The 22863-nt window shown below is 39.0% G+C and overlaps 2 protein-coding genes across 3 annotated transcripts; both read right to left on the bottom strand.

The window, feature by feature from the left end:
* Window positions 1-5010: 5010 nt before the first annotated feature.
* Window positions 5011-15075, bottom strand: LOC130222165 (uncharacterized). 2 transcript variants are annotated; one of them, XM_056454791.1, is made up of 6 exons: window positions 14879-15075; window positions 6844-7068; window positions 6551-6730; window positions 6294-6441; window positions 6034-6191; window positions 5011-5928 (listed from the first exon to the last, which is right to left on the bottom strand). In XM_056454791.1, exons 2-6 carry the CDS (start codon window positions 7050-7052, stop codon window positions 5691-5693), a joined length of 933 nt encoding a protein of 310 aa, XP_056310766.1. In that variant the 5' UTR covers window positions 7053-7068; window positions 14879-15075; the 3' UTR covers window positions 5011-5690. The 2 variants fall into 2 exon arrangements, with proteins under 2 accessions (XP_056310766.1, XP_056310767.1); XM_056454792.1 differs by having other exon boundaries at window positions 6844-7022.
* A 1719-nt stretch (window positions 15076-16794) lies between these two features.
* On the bottom strand, window positions 16795-18305 carry LOC130222212 (ladderlectin-like). Its single transcript, XM_056454847.1, has 6 exons — window positions 18238-18305; window positions 18073-18131; window positions 17735-17826; window positions 17523-17645; window positions 17328-17433; window positions 16795-16986 (listed from the first exon to the last, which is right to left on the bottom strand). Exons 2-6 carry the CDS (start codon window positions 18125-18127, stop codon window positions 16919-16921), a joined length of 444 nt encoding a protein of 147 aa, XP_056310822.1. The 5' UTR covers window positions 18128-18131; window positions 18238-18305; the 3' UTR covers window positions 16795-16918.
* Window positions 18306-22863: the final 4558 nt, after the last annotated feature.

Genomic DNA, 22863 nt, shown 5'->3' with positions numbered 1-22863 from the left:
GTTCTCTGAACTATCTGTCAACAAGTCAGATTGTCCGCGACCAGCTTGACCTGCCACACCAGAAAATGTTCAGACTAATTCTGACCTGCAAGTAAGTATAGCAGAGTAGAAAATGTGGTAGTTATGTAGACCCAAACCACTGACCCTCCAATAATTACCTGCTATTAACTACAGCAACAATGCGCATTTCAGGTATGCCTGTGACATCCGTGTCATTAGGTTGCTCGGGGACAGGACATTGGGCAACAGTCCGGCTCGACTGGTGAAGCAGCTGAGAGAAAACCATGGGGAGGAATGGCTGAAGAGGTTGGCACACTATCTTGGAGAGTGTGCTGACTTTGTTGATCGACCCAGCCTTTTTCCCGTGGCCTGCCAGGAGCCTCCAGAGCCCATCGACATCCCCACCAGTCGTTGGCTACTCTCAGTGTATGGCAGGGACATCCTCTCCTGGCTAGACCACATTAAGGCCAGCATCACATCCATCTTTGGGACTATATTAAAGATGGATTCTACCAAACAGGTAATGCATCACTGACTCTCAAAATTCTATATTATTGCCATATTATTATTGTTGTCTGTGAACATAAATGCTTTGCTACATTTATAAATTCCAGATCACAAAGAAGCTGGCTGGTCATGGACGTGGGACAGCACTCTGAGTGACCTCCATGAGATTGGCCAGATTCTGACCAGTGTCCTGACAGTGCAAGAGGGGCCAGGGCTGAACAGAATGGTGGCTGGTGTCATGGAGCGGTACCGCCAGGCAGCTGTTCCACCCCCAATGCTGCTCTATGTGGACTGTGGCTGCTGCATAAATGAGGGAGCGACCAGTAAGTTGCAGAATAGGTTTGGAGAATGGCTAGATCTTCACATAAGGCTGTGGGTGGGTGATAACATAAGGGTGTGGGTGATCTGGCATTTTATGAGGCAGTTGGCTGTGGGCTGCACCACTGATGCCCATCCGCTATACCCCACCTTTATGGGATGCCTGTCCGCCTGTATCTTTGAGTGGGATGCAGGAGATCTCACCCTATTGCGGCAGGCTAGAAAAAACAGCTGATGCAGGAGGGTGTGCCATCTATAAGTGATGACATGGTGGACAGAAGCATCACCAAAAAGGATCTTAGCCGTTACTGCCGCAGGAGGATGCGTGGCGAGGAAGACACCATATGCCTGATTGAGAGGCTGCTGCAGGAACTCGGGGGAGCAAATGGGAGGGACCTTATGGGTGTGCCCTTAATGGATGAGGTGCGCATGGAGCACATCTGGCGTGTTCAAAAACGTCCTGTCAGATGCATCCAGGATGTGCCTGGAGTGCCACTCTATACAGAGGTAGGCACCACCACAAAGTCTGGGGTCATCCTGACAAAATATCGGTGTGCTAGAGGGTCCACATCCCTGGAGTCTTTTCACTGACACCTGAACAGGTTCATTCCAGGTTGGTATCTTACATGTGTGAACTTTTAAATAATTTTTAAAATGTAGAAATGTGTGCCTTTTTATTAATTTGCTTTTTTCTGCTAGGAACCAGTGCCAATGCACTGAATTTTCAACTATACCTCCTGGAAGGCCAGAACAGGTGGAACCAGGATCGAGGGACTGCGGCTGTGACCAGCGAGCCAGCATCCCTTCTCACACACTCCGGGGATATGGCCCACTCTGTCAACACCAACAGCCTGAAGGTGTTTGGTTGGGCTTTTATACCAACATTCAGGCCTCCTGCCCAATACACCAGTATGTCCTACACTTAATTATGGGCATAATACTTTTGGTTTGGGGGTGTTCATTGTTATTTATTTTTTTATTATTTGCATCACCAAAGTCAACCATGCGGTGAGTGGCAAATACAGAAGTCTAGATATTATTGAAAGTCTTTGTAGTATTATTATGGAATGCTTTAAATATGATAAGTCATATATGTCTGTGTCTTTTTGTTCTCCATTTGTAGGAGAGCTGCTTGGTGTTGAATACCTCCTGAGTCAGACTGGACAGCCCATGACATTGAACCCAGACTCGGAGGAGACAGAGGAAATGTTGGAGGATATGGATGAAGGTGGGGAAGAAGATGAGGGCTTCGGGGAGGACGAAGTATATGATATAACTGTGCCAAGTCTCTCCGATGACCCAAACTTCTCCATCTCCTCTCACTTCCTGCCCTCCTCTCAGCCCATTGCCACGACCCAAGCTGCTGTCTCTTCCATCCACCCTGCTCCCTCTACCGCCCTGGCAACTAACTCCTCTATCCATCCTCCAGCCTCCACCGCCCTAGCAACTACCTCCTCTATCCGTCCTCCAGCCTTCTCCGACCTGGCTGCGACCTCCTCCATCCACCCTCCAGCCTCCACCACTCTGACTGCCACCTCCTCTGCTGTTTCCACCAACCTGGCTGCTGCCTCCACTGCCTATCCTGCTACTGTCTCCACCCAGTCTGCTGTCTCCACTGCCCTGGCTGTTGCCTCCACTGCCTATCCTGCTACTGTCTCCACCCAGTCTGCTGTCTCCACCGCCCTGGCTGTTGCCTCCACTGCCTATCCTGCTTCTGCCTCCACCCAGTCTGCTGTCTCCACTGCCCTGGATGCTGCTGCACGCTCCACCCAACCCCCTGCCTCCTCCATCCAGCATGCTTCCTCCTCCCAACCTGCTGCAATCACCATCTTCTCTGATGCCTCCTCCCAGCCTGTTGCCCACTCCACCCAACCTACTGAACCCTCCACCCAGCCTGATGCCTCTGCCACCCTGGTTGCTGCCTCCATGTTGCAGCAAAGCACATCGACATCTGAGTCTGGTGTATGTAAATATCTTGTAACCTATCTATGTTTACGCATCTACAATCTATGTTTTGTGCCTATGTTTGTTATGTGTGTGTGTATTATAATTATTATTTTAATTTTTTTAGGCTGTGGATGGCTCAGGTGTACCAGGTATGGACAGAGTGGACAGCCTGGCAGAGTATCTTGTGGACCTGAGGAATCAGCCCTCCCTTGTCCTCACCAACTAGCAGGTAAGGAATATAAACCCACTATTTGTTCACTCTTTAACTTGTCATACTTGCTTACCTTTTGCACATTTTGCTTTCTCATTTGGCATGTATTATCTGCTTTCTCTGCTTAGGTGAGCAATATTGTTGCTCTTTGGCAGAACCTGCTGGACTATGACAAGCAGAGGGTGGTGTTTGCAGCCAGGCATCAAGCAAAGCTGGACACTGGGAGGTTTAGGTCCCCGAAGAAGAGACAGGAGTTTACCCCAGGAGTGGAGAGTTTGAAGAGGCATGCCCTGACCACCTCTGCCCCACTTGCACAGTGGCCAGATTGCTGTCACTTGGTTGAGACCATTTTTGTCAGGCTCTGTGCCATACATAGAACACCCAAATAGAAGGGGACCGGCACAGTGTCCAAATGGGATCTCATCCTGGCAGACTACAGAAAAATCAGGCGCAACATTCTGGCCAATGCTATAGTGATGAAGCAGACTAACCTTCAACTGGTGGATGTGAGTCACACCACCCTGGTACAGTGGTATAATAAAAAGTTAAACAGCAGGACACTGCAGTTGTGATGCAGGGGCTGCAACTTCCAAGCCACTTGTCTGTGGCGGCTGACCCCCTATTGCCTGCCAATGTGCGCCCCCCATCTCCACCACCTCAGCCAGGCCCGGGTCACCAGTACCACTTGCCCAGCAGCACTGTGGGCCAGGCTAAACTAAAAAGAAAAAGGACCATTTTGTCAGACCCACCAGCTTTGCCACCTGCTCAGATCCAGCAAGCCCAACGGCAACTTTTTCCTGCTCCACCACCAGGGACTCAACTGGTCATGCTGATGCCAGTGGCCTCACAGGGGTCTATGCTGGCTTCTGCTCCACCGGCTTTTGGGTTTGGCCTCCCTTCTGCCCCTCCTGCCATTCCATCTGCCCCTGGTACTGCTGTCGCTCCCGTTCGTAAACTGACCCGCAAAGTACAGCATAATACATGTAAGAAATGTGGGCAGTTTAGAACAGCGGAGACTGGATACAGCCAGTACAAGGGCATTAAATACTGCCCCTCTGTAGAGGCATTGCCGAAGGAGCAGTGGTTGGAAAGAATTAAAAAAGGAGAAAAATAATAAAAATGTTTCAGAAGACCTGGGCACTTCCTGAAGTGTTTATTTTTAATATTGACATTTAAATATTTTCACGGGTCTTTTGTTTTACTTGTAGTTTTTTTTTACTTTAAATTATAATTTTAAAAAATGTAAATTTCTAATTTATTTGTTTTTATCATTTATTTTACAGTTGAAGTTATCTTTGCTTATTTCATTTTGTTATTTATTTTTGTTTAATTTATTTGCACATTTTGTATTATTTTTATTTATTCCAAGAAACATTTATTTATGTAAATTGCTTTATTTATGTGTGTGTTTTTTCTCTTCTTTTGCACTTGTTTGCACTGCTGTTGAGCTATTATATTGTAAATGTAAATAATTGGCTATGACTAATTTTAAATAAATGTTTGGTCATTTTAACTGTTTCTCTGCTTGTTTCTTTAGTTGGTTGTGTGTGTGTGTGTGCCATAGTATAATTCAAAAAATTAAATAGGCACAAAATGAAATAGTCCAGAAAATAATGTTTCAATAAAGAAACTAATTTGTAGTTTCTCTATACTTAGCAAAATACTTAGCAGAAATGTACCTAAAAGCAAATATATTTAAAATAAAAAAGCCAATAAAATATGTAGTATTAATCAAATGTTAATAGTACAGAGTAACTTTTTTACCTGTAAATAAATTATTAAAAACTAAATGAAAAAATGTTTTCCCTCTTTCGCCCCTTTTTCTTTTCTTCTTTCTCTTTTTCTTCTCTTTTTTCCTCCTTTTCTTCTCTTTTTTCCTCTCATCCCTCTCTTCGCCCTCCGTAACAGACTATTGTTCCCCAACACTCACCAATGTATATAAAGCAGAAATGGGAAAGGGAAGCCAATATAAAAATAACAAATGAGGAATGGTTAACTATTTGGGAAACACATATGATCACAGTTAATTCAGATTCATGAAGGGAATTTATTTGGAAAAATGTAATCAGGTTCTTTATAACACCTAAAATCAAAGACTTTCAAACTAGAGATCAAGAAATGGTGAATGCTGGAGAAAATGTATTGGCAGATCATTTCCACATATTTTGGGACTGTAATATTATACACACCTATTGGCAAGATTTAAATAAAGAGATAAATGCAATAATGGGATTGAATCTGCAATGTAATTTTAAAACTATGTACCTGGGAATTTACTCTGCAGAAATACCAAAAAAATGATGTGTATCTTCTAAACACACTACTAACAACTAGCAAAAAGGCCATTACAAAGAAATGGCTCAAGGAAGATCCTCCATCTATAGGCGAATGGTATGATATTGTTAAAGAGGTGTATGACATGGAAGTACTGACATTTACCTGGAGACAACAAGACTATAAAATTCTGCATACTGGGGTAAATGGTTGAGAAGAAAAGTATTGTTTTAATTTCATTGTGGTGATTTTACTTTATATATGTTTGGAGCCCGTTGATCTTTGTCACGTAACCCTTAACAAAATTTTATATAGCAACATTTTATCAAAGATAAATATGAATGTAAATAAGATTGTATTCGGTGACCTTTGACACTTGTATGTCTTTTTTGTTTCCATGTTACTTTAAAAATGTCTGTTTGTTTGTTTGTTTTTATTGCTGTTTTTTGTTTCGACCAGTGGCATTAGACCTGGACATTTGTTTTTTTATAAGAACAAGCAACATGAAGCCATGTGCATTGACGCACATGAAGAAAGTTGCCAGTGCCATCCCATGAAGTTCAATTACGGACGCCTGATACGTCACTCCAGCAAAAGAGCCAATATCCGGCCCAGGCTGTATGTCCTCAATAATAGAGACATCATTCTCTTCATTGCTACAAAAGACATACCTTGAAAAGAGATCAAAATTAGGTTGTTACAGTCAGAACACAGCACAGCTGACATTATTAGTTAACACGTATATGGCAAACTTGTGGTTGTTCCACATTACCGACCTCTTGAGACTCTTCCAGTAGTTGAACACTGTCCATTTTGAGAGCTTTGTATCTGACAAGATGTTAAAGTACTCTCGCACTTTCTCCACCTGACGAACAAACATCAAGTTTGGCTCAGTGGGGTCCATGTAATGTAAGAACCTGGACACTGTTTCCACCTGAAATGACACATTTCACAATTAAATAAACTCTCCTGCATAAAACAAGACCTGTATGTACATTTTTTTGCATGTATACCTTCACTCATTTAATTAACTTACTACTTGTTTGCTGTTTTTATGTCCTAGGTCAATGTGCAGGTCCTTATTAAATCCTGCTAGAAGGGGGTGATCAATGGAGTGCTTATTGTATAAGCCTTTTTTGACCATTTCCACCCTCACAGAAGAGGTCCACTTCGGTCCAACAGTGCTGAAATAAAAACAATAAACAGCAGGTGATCAAAACGACTGTGTCTTTTAAGAGAAATCATATCCACAGTGTACATTTATTTTTTGTGAATGCCGATGTGAAACTGTACCTCTGATAGTACTCTCCAGAGCTCTCGTCAGATAAGGGCTCATTTGGAGGCTCAACTGGACCTTCTGCACCTTCTCCAGAGCTTTGAGACACAGAAGATGTAGTCGATTGAGCTGGTTCCGGGAGGAGTGAAGGTAAGTTATTAATCACCAAACCCCTTGACTGCATCTCCGCAATCATCCTAAAACAAGAAACATAAAATAGGGTCAAATAAACAATACCAAAAATGCAGATTTATTAATGTGTAGATGTTTGATTTGAAGCCAGATACATCAAATCAGAGAAGTTACAAACCTGGCCAGAGGATTAGTAGAGTCCAATATGTCACGAATTTTTCCAAACTCCCAGAAACGTCCTCTGTGACAGAATTCGGACAACTCCTTTTTGGCCTCTATGACGACTGCCTGGATCTCTGCCTTTGTGCTGTTCCTCATACACACCTCCCCGAGATGCCCAGGAAGAGAGTGAGGAGCCTTTTTGCACACAGGGCAGAGGAAAAACATGCTGCTGTGAAAGGATCTGTGTGGATAATAAAACAACATGTTATAGAATGAAAAGACAAAGAGCAGCTTTGTGAAGGTTTGGAGTTTACTGCAGCCCACCCCAACTCCAGGTACAGGAACAAAGGAATGAGCTTTTTTATTTAAAGATAAAACCTAAAATAAAAATATATTTAATTTTCAGTAATAATCGATTATATGGTTTTATATATATTTGTGTGTGTGTAATTTTAAATAAGACAATTAAATGAAAAAATAAAAACCTTGTCAATAAAATTGTTTATACATTTGCTTTGTAAGATTGTGTTGTTAAAACCTCCTGAAAGAGCATGATGAAGATATGAACAGTCTTACAGTGAATAGTGATTTCTGATGAAGTATATAATTATAAGAGTATGTGTTAGGGTCTTGAAATTCAAATAAAAAAAGAGACTTGTAACACATTTTAAAGTAGATTTATACTTAGTTTGGTGATAGATACAATAAATGAAATAGAATATCTGATTTTCTGGTAGATGTCTGCTCCAGGATAGAGGAACACATATCCTTTCTTATGTCTTATGATTATTAATAAAGTTGAATGGTTAAGAGTCTAGATCATATGATGACCATGGTGTCATCTCTCTTTAAAGTAAATCTGGAGTAATATGTGCATGATTGTTTTTCTGTATGCCAAATGATTTGTTTCCTCAGGATCTACCCAGCCAGGTCAGAGGTCATGGAGACCTCTCGAGTGGTTTCCTGAGTTATTTGCCATTTTAAGTTAAATATTTTAAAGTGAAGTGCTTTGTATGTAAGCTGCCAGTTTGGATGTTGAATGTATTTTAATATATATTATTCTTATATTGTTACATACATGTAAGAACAAAATATATTTTAATAATACACATATATACTGTACATACAAAATTTATTGAAACATAATTTGTTCTTACATGAACACAGATCTATACTCTCAATTGTTGGCCGGAGTGGGTGTTAATGTTATTAATTAGCTAATGTTGCTGGGTGATGGAGGTATGAATAGTCTCGTTAGCACTTTGTTGTTCTTACATGAATACTGATCTGAACTCTTAATGGCTGGAGTGGGTGTTAACGTCTAATTTGCTTATGTTTTGCTGTGGATATATGTATGGTCTCGTTAGAAAGGTATTGTTCTAAACCATTGGTGCTTTGGTGGTAATAGTCAAATGCAAGCTTTCCCAAATTACTGCCAGAATTTTATTAAAAACCAATAAAAAACTGTTCTGTTTTATTGATCTGTTGGTCGAGGCTAATACAATTTCTCCTGTGTTTTCCATTGTAGACATGCGCCGGTATAAGATTCTGACGGTATGATAACCTTGGATGAAAAAAATCAGTTTCTCAATATTGTGATTACTGCTCTAAAATATATTCTCTTTAAATGTCTGGGTAAAAAACAAAACCCTTTTCCTTTTGAGCACAATATATTTTATTTTGAGAAACATTTTAAATTATTTGGAAAAGTAAAGATGGTAATAGTAAAGAATGAAAATGAATCATTGACATTGAAAACGTTACACAAACATGTTTGTGTGTGTGTGTGTGTGTGTGTGTGTGTGTATGTATGTATGTATGTGTGTGTATATATATATATATATATATATATATATATATATATATATATATATATATATATATGGGATCAACCTACGTTTTAAGATCGATCAGGGATTTATTAGCTCATTTCAATGAACTGTCTCTTAAAGATTCGAATCATTGATTCGACTCAATTAAGATTCGACTGAATCAGATTAAAAGATTCACTCTTTATCTACCATTTGTCCTGCAAATAGAAGACATCGTATCTTACCAATCTTGTTAATATTATTTACGTGGCCAATGATAATAACATAACACAGTATTGGGTTAACTTTTAGCAAGGTAACAAGATCTACAGCTCGAGGTATGACTTAGAAGCACATAAACAAGAACACAGTTCTTACAAACTGAGAACAAAGATTTATTGAGCTACACTACGATACATGAAACTAACTACGTAATAAGCAAACAACAAACAAACGCACACACACATTCACACATACACATAGAGGAAGTTCAGAGGATGTAAGATGAGTTGAACAACCGTCCCAAACTAATTCTGATACTTCTTACAAGATCTTAGAATAACACCTGAGAAACCACAAAAGCAGAGACATGGCTTATCTTTAACTGCTTAAGATCAATCTGCACCAGATCAGCAAGAGACAACATTAGCTTGTGGTACTTGCGCCCTTTTTGCTGAAGTCGATTTCCCTCGCCGGCTGGCCTCGGGGAAACGCGGTGCTCCTGATTGGCTTGTGGCTTCTGTGACGTCCTTGGGATTCCCTCGCTCGTGAGTGGGTCGTTCTGGGTTACCGAGGTGACGGACTGCTGAGAGTCGGTTTGCGGAAGTTCGTGCGGTTTTGGTGGTCCCGAAACTTAAGAGGTTTGCATGGAGAGTTCGTGGTGACCCAATCGCGTGGCGGCGCAGTGTCCGAGCAGGCGAACGGGGGCAGAAAGCAATAGCATGTGCAAGCCAGCTAATGCAAAAAGCAAAGTTTCTTGCAGGGTGTTTTAAGTGACCTGGTTTGGTCCATCCCCATGGCACTGTCTTCCAATGAGCAGTTGCCATGAGGGGTGGGGCCATGCCCCATACCATTGTAGAAAGGGTCAATAATTAACAGACTGCATGTAGAATTCGCGTGGTAAGTTTTGTGACTATATCACATCAAAGGTTACAAGACGAATACTGTTTGTGCTACTAGTTTTTCATTTACACCAATGTATTGCAAATGTCACTAGCTTTTGTTCAATACCAGACATCATACATTTCAGACATATACAGATCATTTTAATCTGCTATAAGGGTTAAAACAACACATTGATTAGCCTGGTTGGTTGGAATAAACAGCATATGAGGAAAACTAGGGCATATTATTTAAAAATACATCTGCCTTAGTTCTAACATTTTAAGAGATTGTCTTTTGTTCGTATGCATTATTTCTCTTTGTCTCTACGAAATTGTACATCTGGCTGGATGTGCCCAAGGCGAGCACATGACCATGTAGAGGAGTCATTCAAAAGTCTCGTGAGGCGGTTCCCGCTGAAAATCCTGTAAAGCCCCATTGTCATTTGCTAAGTTGGTTGAAGGGTCTTTTGAACATCTGCGTACAGAGTATTGGTCAAAATAGTCAATCAATTGATCCTCTGTTATCGTGATGTATAAGGCCCTCAAGCCAGTTCAATGACTGAGACAATCTGGCACTTGCCCAAGATTTCAGATTCAACTCGTGTTGACCATTGCAATATGCCCATGAGTTACTTCACACCATATTCATCGAACCACTTGCAGCAGCTATTCGTCAAAACATCTACATCAAAGGAGTTCAAACAATAAACATACACCACAAAATAAGTCTTTACGCTGAAGACATATTATTATACTTACAAAATCCACAAACATCATTACAAGAAACAATAAAACTTATTGACACTTTCTCAAATATTTCTGAATACTCAATCCACTAGAATAAGTCTGCTATACGCCTATTAAATTCCACCAGTGTGGATGTGACATCCCAAACACCACAAATCCCTCTGTACACCAACTACATCACATATTTGGGTTTAATGTTCCCCCAGGCTGTCAGAGTTGTTTGCCCTCAACTATACTCTATTACTTAAAAAAAAAAAGATGACGATCTTCAGTGTTGGATAAACTTACCACTATCCATCATGGGCAGAATATCAGTAACCAAAATGTCCATACTCCTAAAAGTAAACTATTTATTTTCAATGATTCGAATACAACCTACACATACCTGGTTCAAATCTCTAGATTAAATTATAACAAAATTCTACTTAAACATGAACCCAAGAATTAAATTGACAACCCTACAGAAATATCACGAGTCCACATCATTCAGAACACAAATAAAGAGATAAAAAATTAATAAATAACAGTGTGGAACTATAACAAGAATTTAGCTAACTCTCTGGCTGCCAGCATTTATTTCCGCCACCGCACTGGCAGGCAGCAGCAGCACATCTTTACCTTAAACGTCTAACCAAAAATAGCCATATCAGCGTGGCTAGGTCTAGGACAATAATGTCTTCAAAATCAGCAATAGTTTGTCTTCTACCGATGTGTTGAAAGAAAACAAAGATAGGTAAGAGCTTATTTGAATTGTATATTCATATCATAGGGACGATGTTTATATATACTGAAGATACTGTTTTGTTGTTTATATTGGTGTCAATATATCCGCAAAGAACTGCCAGATTTAAAGTTTTGCACTTTGGCTCCGGGCCAGAGAAAGATGCGTTCAGCGCTTGATTTAGGCCAGGGCTTCTCAAATCCAGACTCCATAATATTCAAAGTTTTCCTGCAATGACATCCCACTATCATTCCGTTTCATTTTCCATTACTTCCCCCTCATGTTTAATATTTCTATGCAAAGTGAAATTACCGTCAACACAGCCGATCTCAAAAGTGATAGAACTGCAAGAGCTGTTCAAGAGAATTTAGCTTTCGCTTTATTTTTGACTTGAAAGCACGTTACAATGAATATAAAAACATCTGCATTCACTTTCTTGCCATTAAAGCGGTGCGTCGATCGTCACAGTTTCTGAATCAGTGTAGCCTGCATGCTGACTGACGGACGGGTTCCTTATAATAAACTCATCGCAGATCCCAGATCAGCTTCTGATTTTGGGGGGTAGTTAGGAAAGTATAAAGAGTGTGTACAATTACAGTAATTAAATAATGGAATAGCTAAAATGTTGTAATAATGATCTTGCTTCTAGTTGCATATTAAGTCTATATAAGCACAAATGGATTTAATATAGAGTTATATTTAAATTCAGTCAACATTCAGAATGGATCATCACTGGACTAAGTCAACAAATTCAAGCAATATTATAATCTTTTTAAAGATAGAATGAGGTTGTGTAAAAATTAATATCCAGGTAATATTATGATGAGAGACATTGGAGAGATTGAGTGAGCCTGTGTCCACAGTGTGAGTCTTCTGTGTGAGAATGAACATTTACTGATTGTGAGTGGCAGTGTATCTGCCCTACATGTTGAATATGCAAGAGAGAATCTGATAATGACAAATTTCTGATTTGAAAATAGTCTATTTATATGTAGTCAATGACAAAGTGCAAGAATATGAGTATAGCATAATTAATCATCTCATAGTTTCATTTAGAAATTATTCAGAATTATGCATAGTTGTATGCTGATGTCATCACTGTCTTTTAAACTGAGGACCAGGACCATGACCTATCTTCAAAAGCCCTCCGCCCACCATTTATTTATAATGTTTTTTATAAACAAATAAATTAAAATATTTTGATTTATTTTAAATAAATAAACGTATTATTAATATTATTATACAATTAATATTCTAAATAAATAACATAAATTTGTCCTAAATGTAACTGGAGCACAAAGACACAGCTGGAGTGATATACTAAGATCATTTAAGAAGTCTTTTGCAAGAATATTAAATTTAATTTGATAATTTCGTAAGATACAAAAAAAAATGTTTTATAGAATTATCTGTGGGCTGCACGGTAGTGTAGTGGGTAGTGCTGTCACCTCACAGCAAGAAGGTCGCTGGTTCGAGCCACGGCTGGGTCAGTTGGTGTTTCTGTGTAGAGTTTGCGTGTTCTCCCCGTGTTGACGTGGGTTTCTTCCGGGAGCTCTGGTTTCCCCCACGGTCCCAACACATGTGCTATAGGGGAATTGATTAATTAAATTGTCTGTAGTGAATGGGTGTATGGATGTTTCCCAGTATTGGGTTGCAGCTGGAAAGGCATCCGCTGTGTAAAACATATGCTGGATAAGTTGGCAGTTCATTCTGCTGTGGCGACCCCTGATTAAATAAAGGGACTAAGTCGAAAAGAAAATGAATGAATGTGAATTATCTGTTGTCTTTTTAGACCTGAATCGTGAACTGTTTTAGGCCTAATCTTACCTCCCCGACTCTTCATCCTCCTTTCTGCATCATAGCATACATATATTCTCCTATTTTCATATTAATTTGAAGCAAGTTAAAAAAAAATTCAAGCCCTTTTGTAAAATGTATCAAAAGTTTAAAATATTAATTTAACAGTTTAATTGTTAATTGAAATTTTTATTTAATTTATTATTTTTATTATCATTTTATTACTATTATTTAAATTTTTTTTAACTTTGGTGGCACCATGGCTCAGTGCTCAGCACTGTTGCCTCACAGCAAGAAGGTCACTGGTTCATGTCCCTACTGAGCCAGGAGTGTTTCTGTGTAGAATTTGCGTGTTCTTCCCATGTCGGCCTGGGTTTCCTCCGGGGGCTCCGGTTTCCGCCACAGTCCAAACACATGCGCTTTAGGGGAATTGAATTTACTAAAATGTCCAAGATTTGTGAGTGTGTGTGTGTGTGAATAAGAGTGAATGGGTTGCGGCTGGAAGGGCATCCGCTGCGTAAAACATATGCTGGACTAGTTGGTCGTTCATTCCACTGTGGCGACCCCTGATAAATAAGGGACTAAGCCAAAAGAAAATTAATGAGTGAGTATTATGACTGTGTGAACTCGGCCGGACTCGACTCGGATGTTAAGGACTCGGACTTAAGTCCAACTCGACCCCTTTTGGACTGGACTGGTTAAGGACTTGGACTCGACAAAGGTGGACTTGACCCCAACTCTAGCAAATTCCATCAGGTCACAAATTCCCCACTCACATCATTTAAATACGCCCCAATGTGGAATAATCCTGATTTCCTAGCTAACAAGTAGCCACTGAACTTTCGCACACGGGCAGATAAGGGAATCACACAACTTCAGCATATCTTTAATAATAATAACCTGGCACCATTTTCCCATATATCCCAGACATACAGCATTGGGAGTAATTGCTTTTTGGAATATTTACAAATCAAATCGTCAATTAAATCAAAATTACTTAACCAATCAATCTTTCCCACTGTTTCCGGTCTAAGCTGCAGACATTGTCGAGTTATTATGGGTTTCACACATCAGTATCTGCTTTTAACTCGAAAGAGCTTCAGCCAATAACAGGGGACAACTCCAAAGCTGTTTCAGCATTTGTATTTTCAAGTTTGTCAGATTTGACAAGCATTTAGTTTGTCCAATAATACAACACTGTAGCGGTGTAACAGTAGTAGTAGCAATAGGTTGATAACCTTAGAAAAGGAACAAAATATATAAAATATACATTATTACCAATACTGGCTTAAACAGAACACAATATAATATAAAGACATTTACTTTACAAACTTTGTCTCAGTGTCCGATAATTTGCATATTCAAGTAATATTTCCAGTATTAATGCAAGCATTTCACTTTACATGAACTATTTAAACAAATGAACAGTATAATTAACTAATTATTGTGCACAAAATACTATAATGCACAAAATAATCAACTACAGTGCAACAAAATAGCAGTTATGTTTTATATTGCACATAATTATGGATAAGGCGATGCATATGACGGTCCTATAGAGGTAAAGTTGGTTTTATATTCGCACATTCGTTCATTTAGAAGTCTCTATGTTGTTTACTATGTTACTTTAAATATTCTATCAAAATTAGCATGCAAGTATGACTTGAAAACAACACTAACACGGTTTATTTGACTGTGAACAATGTTGTACTTTGATAGTTATTGGCTGCTAATATGATTTCTCTATTTAGAGTTTGCAAATAATACTTTTATGAAACTAAATTATTAGGGAGAATGTCTGAATATCCCAATATAAAACCAACTTTACCTCTATGACGGTCCTTTATAATTAGAAAAAGTCATTTCTCATACCATCAGTGTCCCTGAGATGACCAAGTGCTGATATGCTTCCCCTTTCTCACTCACTGCAGCTTTAAACTTTATGCATGCAATCGTGAGTGTTTATTAATGCAACGATGGCGTTCTCCAGCTTTCAGCGCTTGTCTGCATGCATCTGCCATGTGAGTTTTCCGTCTTCCGCGTTGACTCGGCACTTTCCGTATCTCCTCGGCAAGCTCCGTCAGCCAATTGCCTCCGCCAAATACTTTCAGTTTTGATAGTTCCGCCTAATTCCTTAATGCACTGGTAATTATTTTTTTTCTTCTTTTTTATTGTTGCAAAAAAGTTTACATTGCAAAACAGGGAACAATCAACATCGCAAGACATGTTTATCATTAAAAGAAAATTTGTAAAATTTTTATAACTGCAACACAGAGCAAGGAGCGGTACAAAAGACTTACATCAAAGGAAAAAACAAAACATAACAATAAATATTCTGAAAATGAAGTACAGAGAGCTTAATGCATTGATTAATATGAAGTGCAAATCCGCGATTTACAGTCATGCTGGGCTTTTCCCCCCATAGACTTCCATTCATACGCATGCGAATGCGTCAGACGGGAAACGCAGGGTCATGCGCTAAGTTTCGCAGTTTGCTGCGGTGCAAAGTTCAAGTTTTATGAACGCTGACCTGCGAAATCGCATCACTGGGGGGTACTACAAGTCTTTAAAAATGAAATATCTGGTTAAATATTTTAATATTTAAAAAAAAAAAAAAAGTATTGTGAAAAGTACAGAGCCAGGAGTGACACTTAAAAATAAAATTAAAATTTTAATCATTCAAACAAGTAAATCACACTTAAATGTGTTGATAAATAATTACTGGATAACACTTTATTTTGATGGTCCATTTGAGTATTAGTAGACGGTCTGCTTAACATCGGTTATTACTGCTCCCTTAACAGACATTTAAATGACTATAAGTAACTTTGCAAGTACATGCCAATTTACACTAACCCTAACAGTCTGCCTATAATCTAATGAGAATTAAGGTGCGGTCACACTTGACTTTTCCTTCCATAGACTTCCATTCATACGCACGCGAATGCGTCAGACCGGAAACGCGGGGTCATGCGTCGAGTTTCGCAGGTTGCTGTGGTGCAAAGTTCAAGCTTGGTGAACTCTAACCTGCGAAATCGCATCACTTGACTGCGTGAGATGAATCGAGCATCAAAACAGGATCTCTCTAGACAGAAATTAAAAACATGGAGCAATCGCTCACTTTATTAATGTCTAATCATCTTGTTTAATCCCGCCCCTTTTCGCAGCGCCACACGACAGAATTTCGCACACACAAAGCCCGGTGTAACCGTAGCTTTAGTTGGCATGTAGATGCACTGCAACTTCAACAGGTCAGCGCCAATAGCCTAGTGGTTAAGTGTGCTGACATAGCACCCTGGTGCTCATAGCAACCAGAGTTTGATTCCCAGCTCGAGGTCCTTTGCCAACCCTTTTCCTCTCTTTGCTCCCAATACTTTCCTGTCTGCAACCTCCACCATGCTGTCCAAATTAAAAAGGTGAAAACCCCCTTTATATAAAAAAAAAATAAATAAATAAACTAATCATTTACTTTGTTCATGCTGTGGGTAGTGTATTAAAATAAATTTGTACAGTTTTAAAAGAGTATGTTTACACATGTCAAATTCTTATAAAAAAAAAAAAAAAAAAAAAAACACAATTAAAAATATATCAAGTTAAGAGGTGATTTATTAAAATATTTATAATAGAGTAATCAGAATAAACAAATGATGTTGTATATCCATACATTCCTTATTAACTGCATTGAGTTATCAAAATAAAAGCACAGCTCAATCATGAACACTTCTCACCAGCCAACTTTGCTTAGAAGCCATCAAATCTTAACACTGATACAAAAATAAACCACAGCATACAGTTTGCTTTGGTTTTATTGGTTTAAAGTGGGATACAGAGAAGGTATTAGGATATTCAGTTGAAGTTATTCTCAACACTGTAAAGTGAGCAGTTCAGGCAACTGTAAGAGGATCACTGCATTCACAGTTTTTTAGCACACAAATAGCCCATTGCGGTTGAACAGCCCAGATTGTTCCAGCAATGCTTTGCTGTAGGATAGAAAAAAATAAAAAAAATGAGATCAGCAGAGGAAATGAATGCACATATACATACAACTTCAATCTTTTAACAAAATAAGGCCCCACCTATTTCTTTATATAGTTAAACCTCTAAAACACGCGTCACCAATCTCGGTCCTGGAGGGCCGGTGTCCCTGCGGGGTTTAGCTCCATCTTGCCTCAACACACCTGGCTGGGTGTTTCAAGTATACCTAGTAAGACCTTGATTAGCTCATTCAGGTGTGTTTGATTAGGGTTGGGAGCCAAAATCTGCAGGACACCGGCCCTCCAGGAACAAGTTTGGTGACCCCTGCTCTAAAATGACCACTCACATGTAAAATTGATCTCCAAGCAGTTCTCGTTCCCCTTACTAGGCTCTCCTGAGCACCAGTTGGTATAACTAAACCTAGACCCATCAGTCCACAACCACTGTCCATCCTGAGTAGAGGAAAATCTGATTTATTAGAAGTTATTTAAAAATAATAAATAAAATTATTATTATCATCATTATTATTGCTTATGCCTACTTGTTCACCACCATGACCACCAATCCAGCAGCGTGTGGAAGCGGGCACCAAACTCAGCAGAAAAATATTGTCTGCTTTCTTATGCACCGAAGCGAGATTCGCACCAAGACTTTGACAGTTTTTCTGAAGGAGAAACAGGTTGTTTGTTTATTTATACACTTCTAATTGTCAAAAGTTTTGCAAGAATTATAAAATGGCCTCAAACACATTACCTCTGCTGTGTTCCAGTTAACAGACGTGGAGAAAAACTTAAAGCATCGAGATCCAGAATTTTTCCATCCACAGGGGCATTTCTCATCTTGGCCTATACAGCATACAAATACGGCCATCGTGATAATCCCAGAAAAATTACTTGTCTGTCAAAGCTCTTTCTGATTGATTTAACTAAAAGAAACTCAGTACAAAAGTACATTCTGTAAACCAAATAAGAGGCAAATAAAGATGCTTCAGGGCGAAAAACTGAAGTCAGCTTCACATTTTTTAATTCTTTTGAATAATTATGTCTGGTAAATACACCAATTATGAGGGTTTTGACAAATTGATTGGTTACCTGCTGCATTCCCCATGCAGAACAAGAAAAGCAGCAGAAATCTTCCCAGCATCATGAACCTGAAAGTAACAAAGATTCAGTGTCTGAATTAATGTTAAGAGGAAAACCATTAGTATAAAAATTGTTCAACAGCTTGTGATTATTTAAGAAAATAAACAAAATCACCTTGGTGTTCAGATTGTTGCCTTCAGTGTAATTCAGACCAGACAAAAACACTTGAGTACAAAAAAAAAGGGTGCTGAGGAACTCAAATACACTCACTGATCAATAATACAGGTGATTCAGATTGAACTAAGCCTCGACACAGGTGAAGGAAATTAGTGGCAGGAACTGAAACTTCCGGTGTGTTCCAAACGAGATATAAATGGCCCTCTGAAGGGCACACATATTCATTGTACATATCGCTGTCAATTTTACATTGTCCTGTTTTTTTTGGGAGTATGCTGTTGTATTTGCACTGTCTGTATTTTGCACTGTCGTTGTATTTGCACTGTCTGTATTTTGCACTGTCGTTGTATTTGCACTGTCTGTATTTTGCACTGTCGTTGTATTTGCACTGTCTGGAGCCAGCATCTAAGCTTTTCACTCATCACAGCACACGTGCTGCTGATGATGTGACAGGAAAAGTGATTTTGATTTGATTTAATTTGACTCTGAAGTAAAAACAAAAATGAGCACCTTGTTGAGTCCTACCGAAGTGCTCAAAACTGGACCCTTTGAAATGAAGGATTTTGAAGGGTAAAACTAATGGACACTTCAGACATCCATGATCCTTTGCACGCTGAAGTTTTGTTTTATTTTAAATGTATATATTACATATATATAATAATGAAAATACAAATGGCAATGACTGCAGGTCCTGAACCACATTGGTAATGAAGTGAACATTTGCATGTTGCATTATTTGTTTACGAGACGTGTATATAGTATTCATTTTCCCCACCACAGTTAAAATATTAAAGTATTTTTAGTATTGTTTTAAACTGACCTAAAAAAGCCCAATAAAATTTTATTAAGATATTCAGCGAAGGTTTAATTTCAGAATATCATTTTTGTAAAGATTGTATTGGTACAAATAAATGGAGTACAGATCAATGTAACTGAAGCAGAACGACTGCATTTGAGTTCAGTTTTTTACCAAACAAATATCCCATTGAGGTTAAACAGCCCTGATCGTTCCAGCAACGCTTTGCTGTAGGACAGAAAGAAAGAGAGAGAAAAGTTAAGTTACATTCTTTTGGACAATTGAGGCATTTCATGTTACTGAATAAACTTAAACAACTGTAAATAATTCCTGAAACAAATAAATATATAAATAAATAAAGATTGCACTCTCACAGGTCAGTTATCTGCAAGTAGTTCTCACTCCCATTGTTAGTCTGCTTCATACACACATTTAGAGCATTACATTAAAGTCTTGACAAACAAATAAATCTTCTGCCTACCGGTTCACCATCATGACCACCAATCCAGCAACGTGTGGAAACAGTCACCAGACTCAGCAGAAATTAATACAAACAGGTCTGGAGGAAAATCAACCTGAGGGTTCTTTGAGGGATGTTATAAGCCATGTAGAGTAGACATTGTTCATTAAGGGGTCGGACAGTATATGTCAGGGATCTGAGTTCAGTAGAATGAAAATAAAAATTCATGTAACATCTGATTTATTATTCAAACTTTTTAAAATTATGATTAGAATCTGACATTCGGTAATTGAAGATACTTTAATTCAGAGGTGGCAAACTCAGTTCCTGAAGGGCCGCAGCCCTGAACAGCTTAGTTCCAACCCTGCATCTAAATTGACTTACTTTTGGGTTTTATGCATTTACAAGTCTTTTTTACAAGAAAAGGTTTTGAACACACATAGACCCAGTATCACAGACAAGGATTAGGGCTAGTCTAGAATAAACTTGAGTTGTCTTTACTGAAAATAACTTGCAGTGAAATATCTTAAAATACACCGGTGATTGTTTTGGCCCAAGATGCACAAGTAATGTGTTTTTGTAAGTAATTTTTATGAAAGCTGCTTAAAAACATTAATTTCACTAAGGCTTACCCCTGGCTTAAGCTATGCCTTGTCTGTGAAACTGAGCCCTAGTGTCTATTGGATTAGGCTATCGATTTCCAGCCCCCAGACCACATCCCCTTAAATATGATCATGCATTGACAGTGGTATGAACCATTATTTTTAGGGGGGGAATTTTTTTTTTAGGAAGCAAGAATAAGTTCATTAATTAGGAGGACTTAAACCCATCCTAATAGAGCTTTGGTGCAGGCCTACTGCTTTCTCTGAAAAAAAAAAAACTATCTCAAGAGGTTCCAAACCTTTAGGAGTTTTTGTTTTGTTAAACACGACACATTTCAGAAAGCTGAAAACCTGTCATCCGTTTCATGTCAAAAAATAAAAAAATAGAAATTATTAATAATTAAAATATAATAATAATGTTTGCATAGCAATGGTATTATGACATCACCAAGGCTGGAATTTACGAGAGTTGTGCACACCTGACAAACATTAAAACACCATGTCAGTGCCACGCAAGCATTTGATTTACCTGAATTGCAGTGTTAACTTAAGAGCATTAAGCAGTCATCTGCTAGTATATATTATTAAGGGCACAAAAACTAGGCTTACATTGTAGATCAGCAATTAAGTGGTCATGTCATATGAATTATTTTTTTATTTATAATTTTTTAAACTGAAACAGAGGTTCTTCATCTGCAAACTGATCTCGAGCATAGAAATGTAGACTGTTTTTTTTTTTCAGTTTCTTTTTGGAAAACAGGACAGCAGTGTGTGGTCTTTTGAATAGTTCCATTTAGTACTCCTCTCCTTCCTAGGGTAAGTGTTTTTCCCCTCTTTACAATAATGGATGATGAATTACAAGAATTGCAAGATTTGGTAGTTCAGTTGACAGCTGACAGTGCGTGGCTGCAGACTCTGTGCAGTGCAATCTGAGCTGCATCCAATGCTTTTTAAAGAGCTCACCTAACCCTTATAGTGACATTACTACCTCCATTTGAGTGCATAATGTCTGATATTGCGTCGCTGAGTGATGCAATCTCAGCTTGCATCATAAAGAGTGCATCCAGATACTATTGGCTGCAGCAGGCTCAGGCACCTGTTGGATTGCTTGGCCCTGATGCTGCCCTCCGTAACACTTCTACGGTTCCAGCGGTTACACCTCCACCATGTGGTGTTACACATTTGTTTTCATGCCAGGAGATCGACGGTGCCCAAAACTTAAATGGCAAAAATCAGGTTTGGCCATCGATGAATGGGTTGAGGAGGCACAGACATGCATGAAGTTGCATTTTATAAATCGATAGCAGATAAAGCTTTTTAAATTGATCATTTGTAAGGAGAGGCCAGAGAAGAGATCAGATACCGTTCTGATCTAGAACGCAGGGATCCTGACAAAATCAAAAAGGCATTGCGTGATGTCTATGGTTGCTTTCAGTCGTATGTTGCCTTGCATGAAGCCTTTTCTAGAAAAGCAACTTGAGGGTGAGACTCTTTTATGCAGTATTCACACTAGATGTGGAACGCGCATCAAATCGGGAGTAATTTAAATGTTAAGTCAATGCAAATGCACGAATAGACATCCAGCGGCACGATACGCGTGACACAAATGATGTGAATTGCACGGTGTAAATGGACGATTTTGCACGTTGGAAGCGCTTAAAGCTGCGGTCAACACTTGACTTTTCTTCCCATAGACTTCCATTCATACGCACGTGAATGCATCAGACCGGAAACACAAGGTCATGCATCAAGTTTCGCATGTTGCTGCGGTGCAAAGTTCAAGCTTGGTGAACTCTGACCTTGTTTAATCCCACCCCTTTTCGCAGCACCATACAACAGAATTTCGCACAGACAAAGCCTAGTGTGACCATAGCTTAACACGCAATATGCTGGAGTTTAAAAAAATAAATAAATATTTATACTTCGGCGAACATTCGTGCTGCATTAACCAATCAGGAGCGTGCTCTTGTGGGGGTGTGATTGTGACATACTGCCTGTTGTTGGTGTCCCGGGAAAGGTCTTCCAGCCGATGCCGACAAAGTTCATCAAACTGGGCTCATCTCAGTCAGAAGCACTTCTGAAAGCCTCCATTATTCAGATTAAGTATCTGGAGGAGTTTGAGCTCACAGAGCTGGATGCACCTCTGAAAGGATCTAGTGGACTGAGACAAAGCCCTGAACGGATCGACGCTGTTTTTCAGCCTTCATTTATAATATAAAAAAAAAAAAAAAAAAAAAAAAAAACACACACACACACACACAAACAATTATTTTCTCAAAATCCATTTTAGCCATTTAGCAACAAAGCTACAGTCACTAGGCAGACAGAAGCCATGCCCTTGATGCGAATCCACATCTGTTCTGAAGTGAATTTCACGCACAAATGAGGAGTAAACTCAAGGGTTCATGTTTCTATTTACACGCGTAGTGCGATTAATCTGCGCCTGGTATGAACACAGCATTAGAGTATTCTCTTACACTTATTAGAAAGGGTTAAAGAGAAAAAAAAAAAAAAAAAAGAGAGTATTTCAAATAGCACAATATGAACACTTTAATCTGTATCTCCAGCAACACCTGGTGCAAAACATATCTTAAGTCTAAAGCCATTGTGTCACTTTCTCCCATATTACATCCACAATGCAGGGCTGCTCAAACAGATTTTCATCTGTGTGTCACCGGACTACCAGCACCTTGGATGACACTTAATAGTATTCTGATGACCACACCCTTAAAATTAACCATGTTTTACACACATACACCACAAGA

This window comes from Danio aesculapii, chromosome 4 (genome assembly GCF_903798145.1).
Source record: "Danio aesculapii chromosome 4, fDanAes4.1, whole genome shotgun sequence".
Classification (NCBI taxonomy): Eukaryota; Metazoa; Chordata; class Actinopteri; order Cypriniformes; family Danionidae; genus Danio; species Danio aesculapii.
Note: the sequence above shows the minus strand (reverse complement) of the source record. Positions and strands in the feature narration are given on the sequence as shown.